General features: G+C 46.8%; 1 protein-coding gene across 1 annotated transcript in view; it reads right to left on the bottom strand.

Annotated features, from left to right (window-relative positions):
- LOC119459195 (cytochrome P450 2C13, male-specific-like) overlaps positions 1 to 23,105 on the bottom strand; it is a 120,611-nt gene extending 97,506 nt beyond the window's left edge. The window contains exons 1-3 of the mRNA XM_049671629.1: positions 23,000 to 23,105; positions 21,732 to 21,965; positions 16,298 to 16,422 (exon numbers count right to left, since the gene is read on the bottom strand). Of these exons, the coding sequence (XP_049527586.1) occupies positions 16,298 to 16,422; positions 21,732 to 21,946 (340 nt within the window). The 5' untranslated portion in view covers positions 21,947 to 21,965; positions 23,000 to 23,105. The remainder of the gene's footprint in view (positions 1 to 16,297; positions 16,423 to 21,731; positions 21,966 to 22,999) is intronic.
- Between the last annotated feature and the right edge of the window lie 1,408 nt (positions 23,106 to 24,513).

Here is a 24,513-nt window from a genome sequence, read left to right on the forward strand (position 1 = left end):
GCGCTTGAGCGTTCTCGGCCAGCTACATGACGCCCCGACCGCTGGTCACCTTGGAGTTTCCCGGACCTACGATCGCGTTCGGCGTCGGTTCTTTTGGCCCGGTCTTTACCGCTCCGTTCGTCGCTACGTAGCTGCTTGTGAACCCTGCTAACGCCGAAAGAAACCACCTAAGTCTCCTGCTGGCCTCCTTCAGCCCCTTGACGTCCCATCTGACCCCTTCTTTCGAGTTGGCCTTGACCTCCTCGGTTCTTTCCCGACTTCTACTTCTGGAAACAAATGGATTGCCGTTGCTACGGACCACTGCACCCGCTACGCAATTACACGCGCTCTCCCTACCAGCTGTGCTACGGACGTCGCTGATTTCCTACTACACGATGTCATCTTACATCACGAAGCCCATTGCCAACTCCTCACTGACTGTGGCCGTTACTTTCTCTCCAGAGTTATCGATGACCTGCTTCGCTCATGCACGACAAAACACAAATTTACGACGGCTTACCACCCGCAAACTAACGGCTTGACTGAGCGCTTCAACCGGACGCTTACAGACATGCTTTCTATGTATGTCTCATCTGACCATCAAGACTGGGATGTTGCGTTGCCCTTCGTTACATTCGCTTACAGTTCCTCCCGTCATGATACTGCTGGTTTTTCACCCTTTTATCTTCTGTTTGGCCGCGACCCAACGTTACCTTTTGACACTATCATCCCCGATGCCGTCCATTTGCCAACTGAGTGCGCTCGTGATACCATTTCCCGAGCTTATGAGGCACGCCAAATTGCTCGCCGTCGCCTTACTACATCGCAAGGCCACCAGAAGCTCCGCTACGACTCCCGTCATCGCGACGTTATCTATACTCCGGGTGCCCTTGTGCTTCTATGGACTCCGACTCGGCGTGTTGGACTCTCAGAAAAATTGCTTTCGCGGTACTCCGGACCCTACCGTGTCTTACGCCGTGTAACAGACGTCACGTATGAGATTGGCCCGCTCGAGTCTTCCTCGCCAACCATTTCATCACCTACTCACGTTGTTCACCTATCCCGCCTTAAGCCTTACCACTCAAGCAGAGCTTTTTGTTGGGCTAGTTGGTGCATGTTACTGAATTATTAAAGCACCAAACAGACGACACAAGAAGAGACACGGACGAGCGCTTACTAACAACTGATGTTTTATTGAAAGAAACACACAATATATAGGCATATCTGGCGGCGTAACTCACACGTTGTCGAAATTATCATGGTAACCAGGCAAAAAAGGCGATAAAAGGATTGTAAACGATGATGAAACTCGAATAAAAGATGACATTCGCGACAATGACACGTGGTGTATAGAGCCACAACACCATAAAACATAATGGTTAAGCGATACACAAAACAGCGCTGTAACCCCATTATAAAGCTAACGATTAAGACTTTTTTTCAATCGCATGCAGGCGGCGCATCAACGTGCTTAGTTCTAACCAAGGGCTTCTAAAAATGACAGTTCACTTGTATAAAATATTTTTTACGGTTCGCTGACACATTCCAGGCACTTCCTTTTAATGTGGAAGCTGAAGAAAGCCTGGATCATAGCAAGCACCGTGACGGTGCTTGAGCAGCCGGGGGTCATGTTACGGTATGATTCATCTAGAGGAGCATCGATGAAGAAGACGCTGATGATCTGGCGCGCGCTCTCGGTCATATGGTTGACGCTTGATCACCTTGTAAATATACTGTGAATACGTCTTGCGGTTGTGTTTGCCTGCCCGTAACAATATACATACTATATACTAGTATAACGGACTTCACCTCTCTCAACTCTAGTTAAACACCTAATCTATTGTCAGCTAGGGGAAGTACTAGCACAAAGATGGTATTTTAAATAGTCCCTTGAAGCTAACATTAGGTCATATTGCAAACCAGATGGTGTCAGCTTCCGATGTCAACTAACCAACTAAATGTTGCTTAGCTTCAGTGGTCTGGCTAGAAACGGCATACAGTGCCCATTACGGTTCGGGAAGACCCGATATCATTTTAGCTTCATTGTCAAGACTGATGTAGATTTGCAGATGGAATATCAAAGACTCCTGCAACACTATTACAGACGTTCCCCTTGCATGGATGTTTGGCACGCACAAAAATTTAGATACACAAAACGACATTCCGTTATAGCATTAATTATAAAGGACTAGTGTGTCTCTCAGTTATCTTTTACATCAATGAAATTATTGAGGATGTTCCTATCCCTCGCAATATTGAAAAAAAGCTTGGCTTTACCGACAGCACCAATCCGTATGGCCGATTTCTTACAACCCACCATAGCATCGCTTAAATATTGGCAAAGCCAGAAAAGCCATAAACACGTGTCAAAGCCACGTTCAACATAATGCATGATTATTCACACAAATGAAGCACTAAAGTGGTCAAAGGTTTCAAATAATTTTTAATAAATCAGTAACACACCAATACATTAGCAAAATGTTTCTAATCCACCTCCTATAGTTTTGCATTGTGGCTGTCAGTTAACACAAATTGATCCCTTCACGATTCAGGGAGCTGGCATAGACAGTTCCACAGGCTGATGCACCCACACAAAACTCAGTGTTCCAATGATGCTTGACCTCAGATTTGGCACCTGCAATTAGAAGGTAAGACAAATGATTAACATATATCTTACAGTGAAACTTCGTATTAACGAAACAGGATATAACAAATTATTGTATACAACAAAATGACATTCCCGCTGAAATCCCCGAAGATATCCATGTTTTTATAACCTCGTTTCAACGAAGTAAAATTTCCCTGCCAATAGATACACCAAACTCCATTTTTCTCCGAAACAAGAAATGCCCGACCCTTGCAGGGTCGCTTCTGCTTTTCGCAGGGTAGAGCACACATTCGGTGTCGCTGTTTAAAATTTTATGTATTTGCTTTGAATCCACTGTTGAACACTGGTCCTTGCCACCACAACGCGTAGTTGCGCATAAGCAGGCTTTAGATCGCCATCGCAATGTCTCTCACTGTGGTACCGCGCCGGCTAGTTAGTGCAGCTATAGGCGTGGCCTCGGAGATTGCGCCGGTGCAATTTCAGAGGCCACGCCTACCTGTGTGTACCACGTGCTGCTCGTACACGACGAACAACGTTGGTGTCGCAGCGTGCAACCTATTCAACCAAGTCGCCGTTTCGCGATGCTAGAGACGACCCAATTAAAAGCGGTAACGAAAGGTCATCACATTGAAACAGAAGGCAGCTACCGTAAAGACAATCGTGTCAGATGCTAAGTGGTACGTTAAGGACGCCCAAGTTTATTTTGCTGTTTTATTAGAAGTTCAGTGAGCACGTAGCCATGTAGTGGTTCTGCTGGCCGAAAAGCCGTCTTCTTCTATGCAAGTTCAAATTTGCGCGCGACATTGCGGATATATTGCAGTGAATGGTGGTAATGAATGTAATGACGTAATTTTGGCTCCCTCTTCAACTTCGCTATAGAAAGATTTTATTGCATATGACTGATAAGAGTTCCAACTCATTTTAGCACAGCCTTGTTTGCAAACAGTAACTGTTAGAAATCGAACCTAGGCATATTCTGTATCCAGATGCAATGCCATCGCTGCGATTCCGCCTCGGTAGCAAGCCCCCGAGATACTACAGTGAAATCGGGATTCTTGGCGTAAGCGACAGCCTTGTCCAAGAAGGCCAGTACCATGGTTGGAGGCTGCCACGTCCTCCGCAAGTACGTCGCAAACGACATTTTTTTTTGTTTGCAGGCAGGAACATATATGCGCCACGCGTCATAGGTTTTCAGAACACGTGGCAAGGTCTCCTCCTGGGGACATGTTGAATGGCAGCGTAAGCTCAAGGACGCGCGCCAAGCGAGGTCACTGGCCAACCTGAACTCAACGAATGAAACACTTCCGGGGTAACGGCACTCAGAACGTTCCCGACGTACTTTCAGCCAGGCGCGTAGCCCGGATATTTCTTTCGCGGGTGAGGGTGGGGGAGGTAAAGCACCGCGATCGTCTTGACTGCGGTGCTTCGTTCTTTTTAAGCTCCCAGGCGTCAGACAAATGTTGAGACGCGAATGTCCATAATAGCCGCACGTTCGAGGGATACGCGCCTTTGTTAATAATCGCCGACGGGCCAGGCACAAAAGGGGGCAGGGCGCCGGCCGTAAAAAGCAGAAAAAAAAGGTAGCGGGAGAAGCCCGGCCAGCCCCCACCCGATACGCCACCTCCCTGAGCTTCTTGAATGGAGCAGATTTGCCGGGATCGCTGTAACATTTTTGCTTTTATCTTGGTGTACATATTTCTGACAATAACTTGCACAGATTACGTCCGCGTGAGCATAACCTTGAAATTTTCATTCGTTCCATGAAATATCGTTGAGGCCTGCCACATTGCCGGCCACATGCTCTCGAGCTCGCACGATCCTCGCAATTCTGAAAACCTATATGAAGTCAGTGTCCCACGTTTCGGCCCACTAGTTTCAGTATGAACAGGCAGATATGACGATGCATAAGATGTTCGAAGCGTTGTATGCAGAGCAGCCTGCGTGAATCGCGACTAGCTTTACATCAGCGAAAGCAGTCATTATGAAAGCCCGTGGAGCAAGAAATCTGTCAAATAGATGAATTAGAAGTGAAGAAACAATATCCTTTCCAATGCTCTTCGGATCACGTGGCCGCCTGAATATGCCACTGACGAGACAAGGCTTCTATCATTGCCAAGGAAACTGGATTTCAAGGGAGTATCTCGAATCCCTTGCTATCCAGGCTACAGATAATTTCAGAAAAAGCGCTGTATTGCAACGTCGGCAATATCCCCCCTGCATACGCAGACTGCCGTGGTTTCGGCCACTTCGTGTTGTGAACAAGGCTTCCGTACGTCTAATGCTTATTAACATCTTTTGATCGGCGTCCTTTGTTTTTTTTTCTTTTAACATGAACTCCAGAACCAAGATAAATCATAATCCAGATGCAACATTGAATTTGAACTTATTATCCTAGCTGTTTCAAAGTATGCAAGCCAATGTGGGTAAGAACAACTGAAGACGGCCAAAATTCTACCTAATAATAACTTGCGGTTTACTTTAGGATAGCTAGATTTGTCAAAAACCAAGTGTAGCAGCATTAAACAAATCGCTCCGAACTAGCAGTTGATGAGGACACAAAAATACATATGCCGCACATACAGGGCACATTTATGTAAAGGCGCAAACGATAGGACATTACATTCGTGCGTTATTCTGAAGGCCAACATCTTGTTCTCTCATTACTGAGGCCGCAATGAAGTATTCGCCTTCTCCTGTCATCCTCGCCTCAGTGGTAAGAAAAGAAAATTATGCGCAAAACGGTGTGTTCCCTAGTCTGCATCCATGAGCAGGCACCCACAAAGATCGCAATATTTTAGAAGTGCCAACCAGCAATCAATAGACTCGAAGCGTGAGTGACTCTAGCTCGACCAAATACTATACCTGCCAACCTAGCAACATGAAAATTAGGGAGACCGCCGCGGCAGCGGGAGGGGGGGGGGCGAAGGGGGGGGGGTCTTTTTGTTTTAGTTTAGCAATTCGGAACTTATTAATGCTGACAACATCGGTAAGAGGTTAGAGTGGCGGCGCACTAGTTTATTTTGAACTGACATCTGTGTTGCATCGTCCGAAACTTCCAAGTATATCCTCGTGGAAGCGTCTGGACTCCTGGTACTTGCAGTGGAGGGGGCCCAACTTTACTTGTGAAGGGACCTGGCAGTCGCAGACTTCGCAAGCTTCAAGAACTTGTCAGAATACGTCCGCTCGAAACAACGTCCGGTTTGGTGACCCTTCCCCATGAGGAGGTCACCGAGAGTCTTGTTGGTAAGCGAAGACCGGAATTCGGTTCTCGTCTTCTTAACCGTGCAAAATATCCGCACACATTCAGCATTGCTGCGTGGAATGGCAAGTAGTTGCAGCATCACCTTTGCCACTCTGCCAAACTTCACTCTTCCATCAATGCTAGTGATACTTCCCACTTCTGACCACTGAATGTCAATCCTCTCTTTATTTAGGATCTCTTCAGAAACATCATATGCCTGCAGCTCTGCAAATTCTACTTCCAGGGCATCGAAGGCCTCTTCTCTTGACTCGTTCTCCTCCTGGGACAGAAGTTGCGGGAAGGACTCAATGAAGAAGCCAAGTCTCTTAAAGAATGCGCTGCTCAAAAACTTCAAATTGGCGACTTCTGCTTTCTTCAAGGCTTCATCTTCCAGTGGAAATTTGTGCCTTATGTAGTCACATGCCACAACATAGTACTGTCGAACAGCAGAAAAGAACTGCTCCTTGTCGCTGCTAGGCAGCCTCTCCACAACAGATGATGTGCGGCCCCCAAGGACCGGATCTTCATTGGCTTCTTGGTTCTTTTTATCTTGGTAGGCAACCTCCAGTGGTGAAGCACGTGCCTTCATGGCAGATGGATTGACAAACCTAGCCATAGGGTCCCTCAGGAGCTGCACCAAGAGGGACTGGAGTAGATGAAGTTGAGGTGCCTGGGATTGAAGTTGGCAGTTAACTTTTTCAAAAACAGGGATCACACTCTACAAGAAAAGGTCATACGCCAAGCTAACGTCAGAGGCCAGAAAGTAGAACAGCCGTTCCTCACGGGTAATGCTGGCATGGCCGGTACCCTTAGATGAAAGCTTCACTCTCTCTGCCGGGGTTGTATCCATCTTGCCTCTTGGTTCCTTCCGGTTTGGCGATCTTGCTCGACTTGATCCCGCTTATCTCCTCCCAAAGCTGTAGCTCTCTTGCGGATCTGATACGACCCTAGAAAGGATGGACGCTGCTGGTTTTGTGGCTTTGTCTCATTTAGAAAGAAGCTCATCAAGGGCTGCTACTGCTCCAGCAATCTGGTCAGGCACTTTCGCAGCGATAGCGACCGCGTCGGCACGTGCTTAAACATCTTCCGCACCTCTGTGTTGTGGATTTCTTGAAATTCGATAAGCATGTCTTTTCCCTTGGCGCTCTTCTCGAGGAAGTAGAAGATGTCCACGAGCACCTCGTGGAATTGTGCAGGTAAGCAGGCGGCTCCTTTCTCAGCCGCAAGATTGATGAGGTGACACGGGCAGCCAACGACTAGCAAACTCTCATGAGCTTCTTTTAGCGCAGCTGCCACGCCGTTCTTTTTTCCAATCATAACGTTGGCGTTGTCGGCACAAAATGCAATGCAGTTCTCCATGGCTATTTCGCGCGACTTGAGCGCGTCTAGAACGAGGTTTCCAATTTTCCGCCCAGTGGCCTCTCCATACATAGTTTGAACGTGACGTCATATCCGCCGCCTGCACCGACCGTCCGCCATCGCTAGGCACCTCGCTACTAGCCACTGGCCCGCTGCGCTTGTGTTCGGCGTTCGCTTCTACGTGTCAGCGCCGCATGTTCGCTGTGGTGAAAGCTTCGCGATGGCAAAAGTCAGGAGCCCTGAATTTTCCCTTCCTACATGGACGAGCTTGTAGGGCCGACGCGGGCTCGCTACGAAGAAAAGGTCGGAATATGCGACGGCGTGGACCCATACTAGCTGCACGTTGGCATGGATACCAGTTCAGGAGGTGCTCCCGGCCACGACGTACTTGGATATTCTTATCTTGTCCCGTCCACCAGCTACGTCACGCTGAACCAAATAAATGCTTACAAATCGCTGAAGGCGCACAATTCAGGAGCGGTTGGGTGAGGTAGGTTGCAGCGAAGCGCCTGTCGTCGGGTCTTACCATCGTCATCGGCCAGGTGAGTCAATGAAAGCATATGTTCCTTAGCGTGCGGCAGAGAAAACTCTCAGTATTTTTGTGCTGCTCCATTCAGGGACAGCTTTCTTGCCACAAAGGTCCAGCTATATGCACTTCTTCCTCAAGCTTCAAAACGTGTGTTCGCTTCTTTCTGCGAGTTTTGGTTTACAGTTCGGTGCATGTCCGTGCATGTGAATTTTTTTGCGTTAAATAGATGTAGCCCATTATATTGAAAGTATGCAGACCTTCAAATATTGCTTAGCATATCGCTAAGCAAAGCGCACATACCAAGAAATGACGGTGCGAAGCAGTTTGCAGGCCGTTAAAAAAACATTCGGGTTTCCCGTGCTAAAATCACGATCTAATTATGAAACACGCGGCAGTGGAGGGTTCCCAGATAATTTTGAACGCCTGGCGTTCTTTAACGTGCACTACAACACACGTACACGGGCGTTTTTCAGAGCGGTAAAAGCGACCATGCGTGTGCGAGGAGGCAGTCACCAAACAGCACAGGGGATTTCGCTGCCGCCCTTCTACGATAATGCGTGATGTACAGTGTTTTGGCATGTTATATACTCGCCCGAAACAAAGTGACGACACGCACGTTGTTCAGGTCCTTCCGATTTATCCGGGAAAGCAACAGGCACCGACGTTTCTGCGACAGCATTCTTGTGCGTTCGCACTGCCATGTTATTACTTTTGGTGCGGACCTACGCCCGGTTGTGCGTAGCTCGGCTTTCGCGGCAGTGGTACTTCTTGTGCAGCAACCGAAAATCGCGAGATTGGCATGATTACGACGCGAGAAGGAACTTCGGATCAACCAAGTGTCAGCGCGAGCAGTCTGCTCCAGCACGCTTCCGCAGGCGCGCAGGTGCCTAAAGATGGCGGACAGGCTCGCGGACCGGTGCGGAAGTGACGCACGTGCAAACTATGTATAGAGTTCTTGCAAACGAAGCCATCGGCTTTCGACATGCCGCGATTCCTCGACGTAGTATGTTGCCACGATGGGATACATTTGCGACGCGCTATCGTTGCTTCCATCCACAGCGATTGCGAAAGCACAGCGTTTCAGAGACTCCAGCATTGAGCGTTCAGCGTCCGCAGCCATTTCCCCGACGATAGCAGTTGCTTTCGTACGTCCGCATCCGTAGCGCTTCGCGTCGTCATGTTACGGGAACATTTTCCGAAATAACGGTCCCGCGTGATCACTGACGCTCAGCGGCAAGTTGTGTTAGACAAGAAATCCCGTGAAGACGCACTCTGCACGAACACACTGTCTTCGCCGTTGTTTTGGAGGAAACTGCCGATGGTGCCCTGCACTTCTGCGGCACGAACATAGTTCTTATGCTTTTGTGAAGCGATGTGTATCTTGATGTCGGTCTTGCCGCCGTGCGAAACACTCACAACACAGGCGCACGAGGTACAGAATCTATACTTGTCACCTTTTCACGAACTGACAAAGCACAGAAACTCAGTCGTGTACAATTTCCGAAATACTTGCAAGTACTTCTTCTTGGCTTGCGAAAGCGCCATCGATCGTTCTCGGGGAAGCACGAAGAGTAGTTCTCAGGGAAACACAAATAGTAGTTCCGCATTCCGTACTTCGCTGGACGAACTCAAGCCTAGCGCGGCTAGCCAATGCCTCCTTTGACCTCTCCCTTTTCTCGTCTCCGCGAAAAGGACGCCGGGGCGGGAGCGCGCGGCGTAGTACGCGGCTACGCGGCCTCCCGCGGAGCCCGGGGGCGCGTGCGGTCGTTTGGCCGGCGCCACGCCGGCGCGACGCCGGCGCAGAGTAACCGTCCCCCCACCCCCGGAGCGTCGCGCGCAAGACGGCGCGCTTCCTTCCCGTTTCCCGCCCGTGCATCCGAGAGATAGAGCCGCGATCGCCCGTTTACTCTCGCCTGCTTTTACTCGCACATAGAGCATACGGCGCATGGCGGTGACGATTTTATTTCCCGTGGACTTTATAGGGAACTTAACGACGACAACGATCGCAGAAGTGCGCCTGGAGTGTTCATATAATTGCTATCACAATAATAATAAAGAAGAGAAAGTCCTCTCCCGATGCTTGCTTTCTTTCCTCCGGCGCTCTCAACCAATCAGATAAGGAGCGACCTTGAGTTTTCAGGAATGTAGCGGATTTCAACAAGTATACAGAACAGCACCCCCGCAAGCTGCATTTGCAGAAATAAAGTCTCTTGCATTGTTGCGTTGTGTGATTGCACTCGAACGTCTCTTGTGTTGTAAATATTAAGTGTGTCTGTGGCCTCCCCCCCCTCCCACTCGTCTTCAAATGTCCACCTCTCAAAATTTTCTGGGAAGAACCCTGAGTGGCATCTGTTACCAGCTCTGTTACCATCTTGGAGGCGGCACGCGCTATCGACGCGCCGGCGGAAGTATTCGGCCGCCGCTGCTCCAATGGTAAAGTGAGCGGGGCGGCGAGGCATTGGGCTAGCTCACCCACGATCATATAACTGGATTGCTAAATGCGCGAGCCAGCCTGAGACGAACCAATCCGGAAAATCCAATATGGCAGTGCCCGTCGGTTGCTCGCGTTCGTGGTGGTGCCGGCCGCCGATACCTCGATTCAAGGTACACGCCGGTGACTAACTGCTCCCGCGCTGCTTTCCCTCTTGGTTATTGACCATTTTCGCGGCGCTCCCGTGGGCGCTGCCATGTTTGATCACGTGGTGACGCCTCCACTGCTTGCCTCAGCCGCCTCCGTTGCCTCCGCGTTTTCAATGCAAGCGCGTGACGCCGGTGCGGCGCAGCAAACCTCCGTTTCGACGAATATCGTAGACGGTGACTGTGTAGACGACACGAAGCTTTGGTCACAGCTTTAGAGGACATGTAAGTGCTTTTAAAGCCCATTACGCCTTGTCCAAACGGTGCGAGCAGCGTACACGGTGCTTGTACTAAAAGCGAGGCTAGAAATGTATTCCACGCTGTCCAAACCTTCCGCTTATGAATTAAATCGGGATCAGTGTGCTCTGCGTTCTTTATTTGGCAAACATTTTGAACCAACGGCTTGTCACATTTCTGACTCAGTAAAATTCCTCGGTTCGGCCACTATCTGATTGTTTCTTTTCAGCGTAATCACTAGCGGATGTGCTCTGCTGCGATAAATTTGTTCTTGCTGCGCACAAAGGCTTGGAATTTAAACGTTATGTACTTTGCGGTAGCTCGTAGCAAAGACGTATTATCGCTAGTCCCTCGCTTACTCTGCGGACCGTCACGAAACATACAGCTTCCAACATATCGTGTCTTGTCGGTGTAGTCGCCGTCACTCATGCTTCGGCACATTGATTCAAGTGTGCGCCTATTCACTCACACGTTGGCGATAGGGTGGGCGTAAGTTTTCGTGCGATCGCGAGTAAGGGTGGATGTGTGTAGGTAAGGTGCGGGAAACTTACTATGCCAGTAAGTGGCACTACTTGATTTTGTAACGAGCGGTACTCACTCCCAAGTGCCGACGTTCCGGAGTTGAAGTCCTTTCTTTGGAGGTTAGCTATACAGCGCAGGTGGATGAATTATATTTTTTATCCTCGAGGAAAGCCGTGCATCGCGAAGGGCGGCAACACAAGCAGTCCTTATGTAGCAGTGGCGACACAGGCTGATTCATTCATTAATATGTGAATCACTATTTTTTCAGCGAACTACCGCACACGTCTGCCCTTCATCGTTACACATTTTGCAGTATGAATTGCACAGTGCATTAGCGCACACCCAGTAGCATTTTCGACAGCTGATTGCACAGTAGCAGGGCAGAAGCAGGAATGGTTTCGTATTCGTGCGCATTCGCTGAGGCAACGTATGGCGCGCGGCCGAAAGCACCATCTCGTTCCTCTAGAGCAAACTGCTCCGCGAAAAGGGTCAATATTATAGGACGTTATAGGATTATAGTTATAGCGCGCAAAAAAGAATTAAAGATTTGAAAAAAAATGCAGGGCTGTGGCGGCCACTTTCCGGGAGATTTGGGGTCGCGTTCGTACAATCGGGAGATGTGATCAAAATTTGGGAGACTCCCAGATAATTCGGGGGAGTTGGCAGGTATGGAATACGCAGTACACAGTTACATCACCGTCACTAAACGCAAATGAAAAGAATAAAACAGGTGGGTCACACGCAACCAGTACAATACGAGTTGAAACGTAACACGTTGCAAGCAAGCGCAGTAACACGTAACCGCAAGCGCGCGATTTTCCGCGAGAATGATGGGGATCAAGATTCGAGGCGGGAATATTCTTGAACAGCGCTACCGTGCCACCCAGGAATTGAAAAACAATAAACATACCAAACAAATTATTTCGGCTACGCAAGTTTGCCTGATCGCGTTTGGGATCGCCAACAATGCAGGAATGGTGGGTCACTGGAAGAGCAAGCAGCCTAGTTCTATATCGCCAAACGAGCGACACTATTGAAGCCCTAAAGTTTCGGCATGCGTACAGCAGCATCTGTGATAAGCCTGTCATGAGTAATTAACTCTAATTAACGTTTAAAAATTAAATTATGGTATTATACTTGCCAAAACAACGATCTTATTATGAGACACGCCAACGTTTGGGGGATTGCGGAATAATTTGGACCACCTTGTATTCCTTAGCGTGTACCTAAATGACAGGCCAAAAGAAAGTACACGGGTTTTTTAGCATTTCGCCCCCACATGGTCACTAAGTGTGCCGAATGCATTCCACGGACCATGGATGACTGCAATGTAATTAGGAATTAAATGTGTCAGTGTACCACTATATCTCGTACGTTGTCAGGATCATCGAGAAAAACCCGAAAAACATGTCCTGAAATAGTTATTCACAATGTCAAAAAAGGAAGTATAATTGTATCTGTGAAATTACATCTATCAAAGTTTAATTTAACACCGCGGCATGCTCACAGATTTACCTTTCGAGCGCGTCGCGCAAACTTGACATGCCCATACGAAGGGCATTTTGGTGTAACAATTCTCAGAAATAAGGCACTTTCGTGCGGTACTCACTTTTTTTTTGTCCGTATAGACGATGCAGGATCCGCTTTCCGAGTCAAAGAAGCGACGCCGCGCACTCCGAGGGTCAGCAAGGGTTCTCGGTTAACGCATCGAAGACACAAAATGGAGAGCACGCTCTGACAGTTTTCAAAGTAAAAAACAAAGGCGCGAACCGACTTGCCCGAGCAACCGGCGCGGCTTCCCGCCGTGACAGATGTGAAATGGGGAAAGATTGGAAGGGTTGGACAGGAGAGAGAACGGCAAAGCGAGGGTGAGCTCACGCAACCAACGCAACGCCCTCTCTCATGGCTTTCGGTCACGTGATGGTTGGAGGCATCGAGAGAGAGTGGTTGTGAAGAGGAAGGGGCGCTATGCAGCCAGGGCCGCCGGGCATGGGGGAAGGTAGAACATTCCAATCTCATCCTCCTTCCATGTCTGCCAGTCGCGGCGCCGTTAGCCTTTGGTTAGCACGGAGAAAGGAAACTTCGGAAACGCGCTCGTGTAGAGCGCCCGCACTGAAATGCGCAATGCTTGCAGCGTTAGCTCCGGATACATAGGAATGGTGAAATCGACATTTGCGGCAATCGCTACACCGATTTCGATTACATTTTTGGCATTTAAAATAAAATGTAAAACGAAGCATGTACTGGAAGCAGATGTTGATTTAATGTCGGCGCTGTCTTTCGAAAGAGTCTCGAAAAATGCAAGGTATCATGTTTACAACCCTGCGAGATAGCAATACTAAACGATATATTTTATTTTACAAACTGCACCTAATAATGCATCCAAAGCAGACAAAATAGATTAAGTATACGCGGCTCTGAAAGATACTGCTTATTATCGAATGTGATTTTTTTTGAAGAGCCCTTGTAAACGTTGTGATAAGTGCACGTGGACTGCAAAGTTATTTCTAAAGGAAATTTGCACGCTTTAAGCGCTCCAATCGAGGTAGACGCTTGCATTATACCCCCCTCCCCCGCCATGCATCGGCTGTATATGGCTGTACTGAGCTGCTGACCAACCGTGCTCACTCCTGCTAACTGCAATATCGGTCTTGGTGCAGAGTTAGGAGTTTGTTAAGTTCGCGCTTCTATTGTGAAAAATATTCCAAGTAAATATACAAAGCAAGGACCATTCAAAACATTTCAAATACATCGCAAATAACCGTCGCAGTAATAAAACTTCTAGAAATATTATGTGGTGCACTTGTGAAATCGCCGTGCTGTTGTCGCAAATAATTGGGCAAAACTAATAAGTCTAGATGAAATGCGTGATATGCTGCTCTCCCCCCAAAGTGCACATAATTATTTATAGCGCCAATTTTAGCTATAGCTTTTGAGCATATATAGGTATTTAATTTGAAAGAGCGAGGAAATGAACGATTCAGTCTCACAACTTCGGAGTACATGGCGGTGAAAAACATTATGAGGAATTGATGAACTTGCGATACTATAGTTTTTTACTAGTTGATTGAACAGCTGACAGTGGATTTGTGATGCAGCTCAATGTGAAGATTTCGGTAGGAGCGAAAAACTGCCAAATAAGGGAATGTCGTGGAGGTTGAACTAGCACCCGGTGAAAAACGCCGATTGTGACAGCCTACAGAAAACCACACGGGTAGAAACCAGAGTTAATGCGCGCGATCTTCTGCCACAAAAATGTATCGTTAGACTTACCTATTCATTTATCTGAAACTAACGCTAACACTAAATTTGCGCAGCTGCTCAGCGTAGGCACAAGTTTTTCTGTTACCCGCCCCGGGCAGCTATGTGGCTATAGCATCGCGCTGCTGAGCTCGAGATCGCGGGTATGATAGGAGCGAAACGCAACAACGATCGTGTACTTAGATTCATGTGTATCTTAAAGATCCCAGGTGGTCAAAATTAATTCAGAGTCTACGATCTGCTTCATAGTTTGGGCACGTACAACCCTTTGGTTTATTTTTGACTTTTTCTGTTTTCTCAGTTAACGTGGATAAAAGCCTTAGGTCTTGTATGTATGCTGACTTCAATCTAGCACGTTTTTTTTTACGTTTGCTTCATGTTGTTTTTCTTCGTGAAATACGTATAGATGACTGGCCATACAGCGCAACGACACATGTGCAGCTAATGGAAATGTACACCTTATAGGATACTAAAATGACAGGCCAAAGAAAAGGCGGTGTGTGTACATGTTTTTAAGTACAGGCTGTGTGGCCAGTATGGGTGCTAGATATCTAACAACCGTATAAAGCAGCGGAAAGAACCTAAATGCATATTGTATACATATATCTGGATAAGGATCCGCACAGATATCTTGTAGACGTTTTTACAAGATATTTTCTAGCCATCTTAGCACGATGATAGCTTAAAACAGCTTAGCAAGACGCCTTCTAGGCATCCTTGGCAAGACGCCGTCAAGACGTACATAAAAAGACGTTTTGTGGCCGTCTTGCATAATTCTAGTCGTTCTAGTTCATTTTGGCTGGTCCAACAGGGCTACAAAACGTCTTGTGTTTAGTGGGGTCGCTAGTTTTTCTGCTTGGTAACCTAAGTCTATTCAAGAGCATTTTGGCTGACTACATCCGATTTCCCACTTGTATCGCTAGTTTAGATCTATTTTCTCCCTATTTTATTACAACAATAACTGGTGCCTATTCTGCTACAGGTAGTGCAGACTCCTTATTCAGATCCTCTAGCTTCATCTAGACCATGCAGTGTTCAGTGCAAAAAGCGTCAATATAAGCAGAACCTAACCAACTAAATTCCGGAGTGCACTTCATGCTGCACCTCTAGATTGCCTTCCCGCATTGCGCAACCAAACATTCCGCCCTTCTGCTCAGGCTTCCTTTTCCTTCTGTTACTCTTACATAGCACCAGGTATATGGTTTACATTTTTTATTAGTTTCGGTTGACATGCGGCATCACGTTGAAATAAAATGAAATTTAAGCTTGTAGGTCCGTTCCATAGATGACGTGGTCGACACTAGTGCTTTCTTGTGATCTCTGCTGTAATATCAGATACCCGCGTCTACTCTGTGATTGAAATAATTTAGTGATAACACATGTGACTGATAACTTTCCAATTTATTCCGGAGGAGCCCACTACAGCGGGCTTCATAATCACATCTTGGCCATGGCACGTAAAACACTATACACAATTTAATTGTTTACCATTTTCCACCCTTCTCGATTCGTGGTGTGCCTAGGTTCTTTCCAAGTTTCTTGATTACCCTGCTAGGTTCAGCCGCATGCCATGTTACTGTAGCAAGAGATTCTGCTACTTGAATTGTTGGTACTAATACATTCCGATAGGTCCATGCGAGAAATTCACAATGCTGGATACCCCATACTCTTCAACAGCGCTGTGTCGTGCCATATGTCTCCGTCACACCATACATTTTCAGTGCGACACTTGAAAACTGTAACACGAAGGTACATTACATTGTTTTCATCTGTGCAGACTCCAGAGCTTTTTCAGAGGCCTCAATAGATTCAAATACTGAAAGGCTACGAGATTCGTCCACCGTCTCTTAGTCGAGCCATCACATCAGTACGGCCTCGCGTCTTTTTCATGGTAAATAAACAATTGCAATTTCAACACACTCACCCACGTAGTTGTCACTGCCGTACACAACGCCGTGTGCCCGGTTAAGCACCTGGGTTCTGTTCAAAATCATCCTGATGCTTCGCACATCATTGAGCACAATCACGGTCGTAAAATTTAGTCTGAGCCTGAAAGAAAGCAATTCGAAAAACTTGTTAACGCACAGACTAGTGGCAATTTTTATGTCGCTTCGTGGTACGCGCCTAGGCAAGCTTGTGCTCTTCTAGGGCTCTACAGAAAGAAGTGGCCTCACGTGGGTGTGTCTCTAGGTGTGCTTTGTCGGCACAACTTCTGTCGATGAAACAAACAGAAAATTGCTTTACATTTCAACTTTAGATAGATCCTAGCGTGCTATTGTAGTTGTTTTTTTTTTGCACTTGCTTTTCTGGTCTCTCTTGTCGGAGTTAGAATGTGCTGATCACACCGGCTTTGAGGCTATCATTGCACTGGCAGGCTTGCAGCAATAATTATACGAGACGGCTACTTATATTTGTTGTATGTGTTACTTCTATTATTTGCTCATTATCCATCTGGTCAAACGTTGTCAGTAATGCCGCTATCTAAGAAATTATATGTGTAATGTGAAACCCTTGCGCGTTGGCCCTGCTCTTCATCGCCAGTTACCTTTCGTCGGTACACCAGTCAATCAACGACTAAACGAAGTTTAAGTCACTTTAATATGCAGTAATGCAGATAAAGGTCACATTTATTGAACCTAGTCATCATTATTTCCATTAGGCCGCTCAACTCTTACTAACCAATCGCAGTCGTTGGTGACATTCTCGCGTCGAAAAGGATCGCTTTATAAATGTTAATTATCGATATCAATCCCAATTATATTTTTCAGCTATCGCTATTTATACATTTTAGCGCAAAACGAAAAAAAACAAGCAACATTTCTTTTTTAACTACAGTGCTCAGCTATTGAAATGCTGTAAGATGACTGCATGGCGGGTGCCGCTTCTTGCGCCATCGAAGAGCGCTATGTGAATGCTGCGGGGCCATATGAACTCATAATGCATCACAGAGGCTAACATTTTCTTAGCACAATACAATGCAGCAACTCGGGTTCTCCAGCGTCTACCCGAAGCGCGAGAAGAACCGGTGACCGTGCGCTCAGAGTATGACGCTTCAATCGCTTAGCACTATACCTAACGCGGCTTATTAACGACATCAAATCAACGCTTAGCCAAGACAGTGGAACGGAAGAGCAGCTTTGCGTCATTAGGGAACGTCTCAGTCATCTTCACACCCATTTGAGGGCAACTGACTCAGACATCGTACCTCTGCTGTCTACCACGAAAGTTGAAGCAGAGTGAATCGTGTTGTAGATATAGCGATCGAGCCACCGCGACGTCCTCGAAGCTGAAATACCGTATACGTCAGATTTATGGATCACTCAACCATACGTCATCGTTGACTTCTTCAAAATCTTCGCCGATGCTCTCAGCTTCTGCAAGAACATGATGTTGCCAAACGCAAATACGCTAACGATGGTGTAGCCGAGAAGGTCACTGATGATAATACAGAAAATGCAGTGTATTATATGCCACGCCATGTAGTAATCAGGTAGGACCGTACCACAAGAGTAAGGGTCGTCTTGGATGCTCCTTCACGTGAAAAAGGAGAACTCTCGCTCAACGAGAGCCTGTACTCAAGACCAAACCTCAATGCCGATCTCATAGGGCTACAACTTCTCTTTAGCAAACATCGCATTGCTTTAGTAGCAGACATCGAAAAAGCGTTTCTGCAGTCAGCATCACCAGCACAGACCGAGACGCTTTGCGCTACCTGGGAGTGGAGAAATCACCCAAGCCACATCGACCGTTGTCTACCCTTCGCATCTGGCGTATGACTAGAGTACAATTTGGCACGACCTGTATTCCTTTCCTTTTGGCGGCGACCATCCGTCATCATCTTCATCAAGCGTCGTCTGCTTACTCCGAAACTGCAAAAAGGCTGTGGGGTTCCATATATGTTGTTAACACTTTAACAGGAGCGGACTCCGTTGAAGGCGCGTCAAAGCTGCTGCCAGAAGCCACCGAGAAGCGGCAATGAGGAGAGATGTTTGACGGGGATGATTTTTTCCGCAGACAAAGTAGGAGATGTTTTTTTTCTCTAATTCAAATACAAAGTGGTAGTGATTTCTCGATGCTCGCAACACTAGAATGTCTACTGTAACTGTTGACTATGAAGGGTGTGGAGCAGTTTTAGGACGATTCTCAATAATAGATAAGGCTTGTTAAGGTTACCAGATGGGTGAAGCAGATTTGTTTTGGCAACGTGGAAATTTTCAATAATTAGGTTTGCGCGCGGTAGGGCACGCTTCGCAAATATTGCACTTGAACTTATTTAGCGCACGAGACGCATGATATGATATCTGGATACTATTACTAGTCGAAGATGGGGTCGGTGTTATGTGGATGCCTAAGTACTGGTAAAATCAAGTGGCAAGGACAAGTCTACTACTAAAAAAGTAATCAAAGGTTGATGGCTTTCGAGTAGCGTAGTTCGGCGTTTTCTGTATTTCGCGATATAAACATGAAGAAAGCCACGTTGTGAGGCCATGCATGGAAATATTGCTGCGAAGCAATATAATCGGATGGTGAGTGGGGTGTGCGATAGACTATACAATCGCCTACCAAAAGGCGAATACACGATGTGATTTTAGAATGATGGTTGTTTATAAAAGCTTAAGCATATCGCAGTTTCGCCGTAAGGGCGAAGGAATAAATGTGATAGTGGCATGTTAGAATATGACACGTAGTGTAAGACTCGTAGCTGTAGAGCCAGTCTGAAGTGACGTAAACGTAAGCTAAGTAAAAACTAGCGTTTGTGCTTGGGTGCGTGTATTTGAATACTGTGATCGGGGAATTTCCTTTAGGCTTAATTATAAGGCAAACGTGTTTCTTAGGAAGTTTACCACCACTTTTCCGTGTAGGGCATCTTTCAAACCGCTTTGCTGGGCCGATACCAGACGTGGCGCACAGCCTCGCCAATAAGATTGCACCTTTTTCAAGTATGTGCTCTGTTATTGTTATGCACTTTTATTTAGATCTGAGAATATTTAAGATATACGGCACACCCGTTTTGTTTCATAACATTTGTTGGTGGGCTGCCATTCTCAAAATTCCGAGAAATAATTTTGTCAAGAAGGTAAGACCTGGTACGAGCAACTTTAGTGAAAGGATTGTGTGGCGATATTACCCGCATATACCACATGCCATATAGCATGGCATGGCATATATCATACCTATACCTAAACATACACGGAACCTCATGGCGGCACCGACGCCGACCCAAAAATTTGCTTGGAGTTGTCATATAATTGCTATCGAGAGAAATAAAAGTTTTTATGGACCGTGAATCAGTTTTAAAGCAAAGTCTTCTTTGTAAACGTTCCCGGACTTCCTCGAACGTGGCTGGTTGCTGTTGCCTTGCCGAATGGCTCACACGCAGGAGCGAAGTACAATTTTTATGGCCATTACAGGTGACCTGGCTTCTGGACCTGACTTCTGGACTGTGAAACGTGATACTAAAATATCTTCACTCCAACCAATATACGTTGTCATGAACGCAATTTATTTATAAAAGAAATCTGGCAATGCCTACAATCGTATTGTGTGAGGGTTAGTGCTATTTCTTGAATGGACTTTCGCCGAATAAAGTGCAGTTTATTAGGGCGAAAGCCTTCTATATGCCCCATGAAGCGCAAAATGCGGCGTCCGGTGTTATCGTCCGATAGTACCAAAACCACCGTCACCAAGTTATCACGTCACGTTCCCGGCGCTGGACATCCTGTGGCCCACACTGCAAAATCCCACGGTGAACAGCCAAGGCGGCGGCAATACGACGTGACCCACACGCAAAAAACCGACCTGGGGTGCTGTGCAGGATGCGCCGAGTTTGAAGAAACTCGGAATCTTCACGAGCTCTGGCGACGCCCCAAGATGAAAGAACTAATGGTAACAAGAAAAAGTTTGTCCGTCAGAACGCCTCCAGTTTCATTGGTTTATCTAGATTCACTCTGGCTGGCTATCAACCCTTGGGCGTTGCCATATGGGCGGTCGACAAACTGGTGCTCACGTGATCATACGGTTGGTGCATGGTTGTGCCTTCTTTCATTTATTTGTCGTTCCACCGAGTTCATTACAGGTATAAGCAAGTTATAAAATAAATGCATTTAGTAGAATAATATTAGCTACATTAATGTGGGTTATAAGCGTTTTAAAGTTTACAAGATGTACACGGAATGTCTATTAGGCTAATTTGTAGTATAATACATTTCGCGTTATACCACGAGGGGACGCTCATCCTCCTCTTTTTTTCTCTGGATGGGATTGGCGTGGCTTCCTGCGTACTTGTGCTAGCGTTTCCGAGCACCAATTGGTGTGCGCATGGTTTTCTCACTGGGGTTTCAGCAGATCGCTCGTTGCTCTTCTCTTTCCTCTGGATTAGATTGGTGCGGCTCGCTACGTGCTTGCGCTCCAATTTCCGAGCACAAATTGGTGTGCGCCTGGTTTTCACACTGGACTTTTAATAGATCGCTCGTTGCTCGCGCTAAAGTGAGGCTGCGAGACGTCTCACTTCCGAGACGAAGCTCAGGAAGTGAGCGTCAGCTAGCGCAGAAGTGGTTTGCCTCGCGCTTACCGTGTAAGCACTCCGGTATGCCGGAAAGCACTCAGTCAGAAAACTACGCTTTATTTTCTTTTACTTTCGAATGCACCGTCATACTGGCAAGCGTCGAGCGATGGCTTGTAACAACCGCAGGAAAGAGTCCTTATACTGGGTAGCCCGAGCGATCCAGTGTTTTCTAACAAACGCAAGAGAGGGTCTTTGCAGCACACGTGGCCGTTGAGTGCCACCACATCCATCCCAAGTGGGACTCCAGCATCGGTGCAGTTACCCTGTACCCATCGCTGACGAGGTGGCGCTTCACTTTTTGACAACAACGTTCTATTTTTTACATTTTTTTGCGTGTGAACGCCCGTGATGGGATTCCGCATCCACTAAACATCCGCATGCTCACTAAATTTACAATGGCGGTCACACGCATGCACACACAGAAAACACGGACACATCTCACACATCACGCGCAAAGATCTCCCGCCCCCATTGCGTGCGCAGTAACCCGTTGAGCACCGTCGTATTGCCGACGCGGCGTCCTTTTGAGCGCGTAAGAAGGCGCTTCTTACGCGCTCGAAAGGACGCCGCCGCAACAAGCTGCCATTTTTCTCCGCTCACTCTTCCATGCTTTCCGCCACACCTACAGCATAGGGCGCGCGACTGCGATCTTTCGCACTTGCAAGTTATACACAGCATCACGCGACGCCGACGGGTATGACGACGGCAGTAATTCGCCTGCAGTCTCCATAATAATGACAACAAGCCCCTTCCCCCCCCCAAAAAAAAAATAAATAAAACAAAGCCTTGTTACCTGTAGATTGGCCCGTGCGTTTTGGCCCACTCAAGAGCTTTCGTGCGATGGAAGTCTTCGTCGTTTAACTCGACATGACCCCATATGGACTTTGCCGGTGGCTTAGGTGGGATTTTCGCGCCAGGAGGCAGTGAGTGATTTCCCAACCAAAGCTTCAGAACGAGCCACAACAGAACAGCGCCGATCCACGTGAGCACAACCACGGCCCATACCATTGTGAACTTTCCGCAGGCGCTGTGCAATGAAAAAAGAGATCGCTGAATAAAATACACAGCTTTGTGCAAGAGACTGTAGATCAAAGTACGACTGCTGCTTAGCAAGTAGCTCATGCGGTGCGTTATTCTACGGTGCCAGCGTTAGGTCTGTTTATTCACCCACAAGCCATAAACTTTTTATTGTTTATTAGGTTATCTATCCTCAAAATACGTTTTCGCCCATACTTGTGAAGCAGTGTGCCTTCAGTATATTTTTCAAAAAATGTGTAGTAGGAAGGCCGTGAGACCTTGAAGCATTTAGTTTTTCTATTGCATTCAGCCGTGCAGGCTTCATTTTCGTCTTCATGATTTTGCAGTGTTATACAGGTCATGATGCCGAAGGGAGACGAACTTTACGATATTTTTGCAAGTTAAGACTCAATTGACATTTTTGCAGCCAATTGACTAAATTGGGTGCCTTTATAGTAAGGCAGCCAAAGATGCGAAACGTTTGGAAATTCGAAAAAGCTATTTGATATATTTCATTATTCACCTTGCTTTCAGGTTAAAAAAATGCCTGTGTCTAATTTTAGCAAACAAACAAAATGTTTGTTTTATTGTTGCCTGAGGAGCAACGTGGAAACATTAGAAACCCTGTTTACCGCATGAAAATAATCAAGAAAATGCAGGTTCACTAGTTACTTGTAGTGCTCCTAATTAGGGCAGAAACAGTACACCTTCGCTACATATTACGTCTAAAATCGCCCCAACTGCCGCTAAATATTACCTTAATGTTTCGTAGATTTCCCTCCGAATATTGGAAAAGATATTGAACGCGACCATGTAACGCTCTCAAGCAAGTTGCTAAAAATATTACGTAAGCGTCGGTGACAACAGACAACGGATAGAAGCATCGATAACGTTCGAGGAACTTCGGGAACATGCAGGCGCGTCCTGTGCCTAGCGATAACGTTTGTTAGTCGGTGAAGAGCGGTTACCGGTGAAAGATAAACATGTACACGTGTCAATATCAGAGCCATAGTGCAGGCGAAATGCTAATACAGTTCTACTTACTGTGGTAGCCCTAGAATTGCAGCATCAACAGTGGAAAGCACCTTATTCGAAGCACCGCTGCACCTGTGTTTAGCTCTTTGCTGCAGCTTTAGATGAGCATAGAAGAATGCTATTCAGACAGAAGTAAACAGAAGTGCAATATATATTTTTCAACCTATCTGACGTTTAATGTGCCATTTGCACAACAGCGTTTTCAATGCCTTGCCCTGAATTCCGTAAACAAGACCAGGCTCAGCACCGCCAGCTGCATATTTTTTGTGTGTGCTTTGCTTCAGCATTTATAACATATACTCTGCTGAAAACAAAGTGGAACGAATGACTCACCGATCCTATTAAAAGAAGGCGCAAGTACACAAATTTACACTAGAAAGTGTATTTCTTTTGTACAAAACAAATTCTGAAATACCGGGCATGACGACTCTCCCCCCTATCAGGCCGCTCTTCTCCGTAACGTGCTTTTATGGCGAATTCTAGGAAAGGTAGTTTAATGCCTAACTGAAAGAAAATTCTGACCCACGTAAGAATATTGTTCAAGATAACGCAAACATACCGTAGCCTCTGAGAAAATTTTTACGCTTCAAATACGAGTGAGTGCTTCAAGAAACGCTCCCAAAAATTGCTGTTTTTCATACCAAAACTGAAATAAACGCCGCAATTATTGCTTTCCGGAAGTGACATACTATTTAAACTTTGTAGTTGTATGCTTCTCCTTGCTTTTATACCTTGCCATAGGCCTATCTACCACGGAAGCACTTGCCTCCCCCCTACCCACTTAGAGCGGGGGGGGGGGGGGTTACGTAGTTCAAGTCCCCTCCCACGGTGGAAAGCTGTAAATGTGGCGTGTGGATGTCCGGCCAACATCACTAGACTCCACAGAAAGCCGCTTGAAGCCCTGATAATGTGGGTCTGGCCTCTCCACCAGTGGCACGCCGAGTCTCTACCACACTAATACTTCAGGGCACTCTTCACCGGTATGTATATAGCACCCGGTTACAGCTGGTAAATTTTCTAATCTTTAGACGTCTGCAGTACTCTTTCAAGATCTTGTCTAGACAATCATTAGGACTAGTTGGTCTGTCAGACTAAGAACCTCAATAGCGCACTTGAGGTTCCCAGTAATTGCAAGACTGCTTTAATTTATTTGGCTACGAAAGGGTTTCTCGCGGTGAAACTAGAGCCAGCACGAACCGTTCGCTTCTCGCTGACGGCGCACTTCAACTCCCCAGCGTTGTGAAAGCGAGTGCTCGCTTACAAGGCTGCCATCGTACTACCAACGGCAACACCCACGGATCCGAATCTAGCCTTAGGGCTCTACACCACCAGATCTGAGGGCCGTGGTCCTCTTCTCGCAACGCGAAAGACAGCCTCATGCCCACGGGTAGGGAGGTTGTACGTGGCTTAGGGTATCAAATGCGGTGGAAATACAGCGATATTGAACTCGTGCCCCTTTTCGCCAACATCCGAGCAGAACTCCACACCGCGCCTATACGGAAAAAAATATGAATGGATTTTAT

The sequence above is a fragment of the Dermacentor silvarum genome, chromosome 7, assembly GCF_013339745.2.
Source record: "Dermacentor silvarum isolate Dsil-2018 chromosome 7, BIME_Dsil_1.4, whole genome shotgun sequence".
NCBI classification, from domain to species: Eukaryota; Metazoa; Arthropoda; class Arachnida; order Ixodida; family Ixodidae; genus Dermacentor; species Dermacentor silvarum.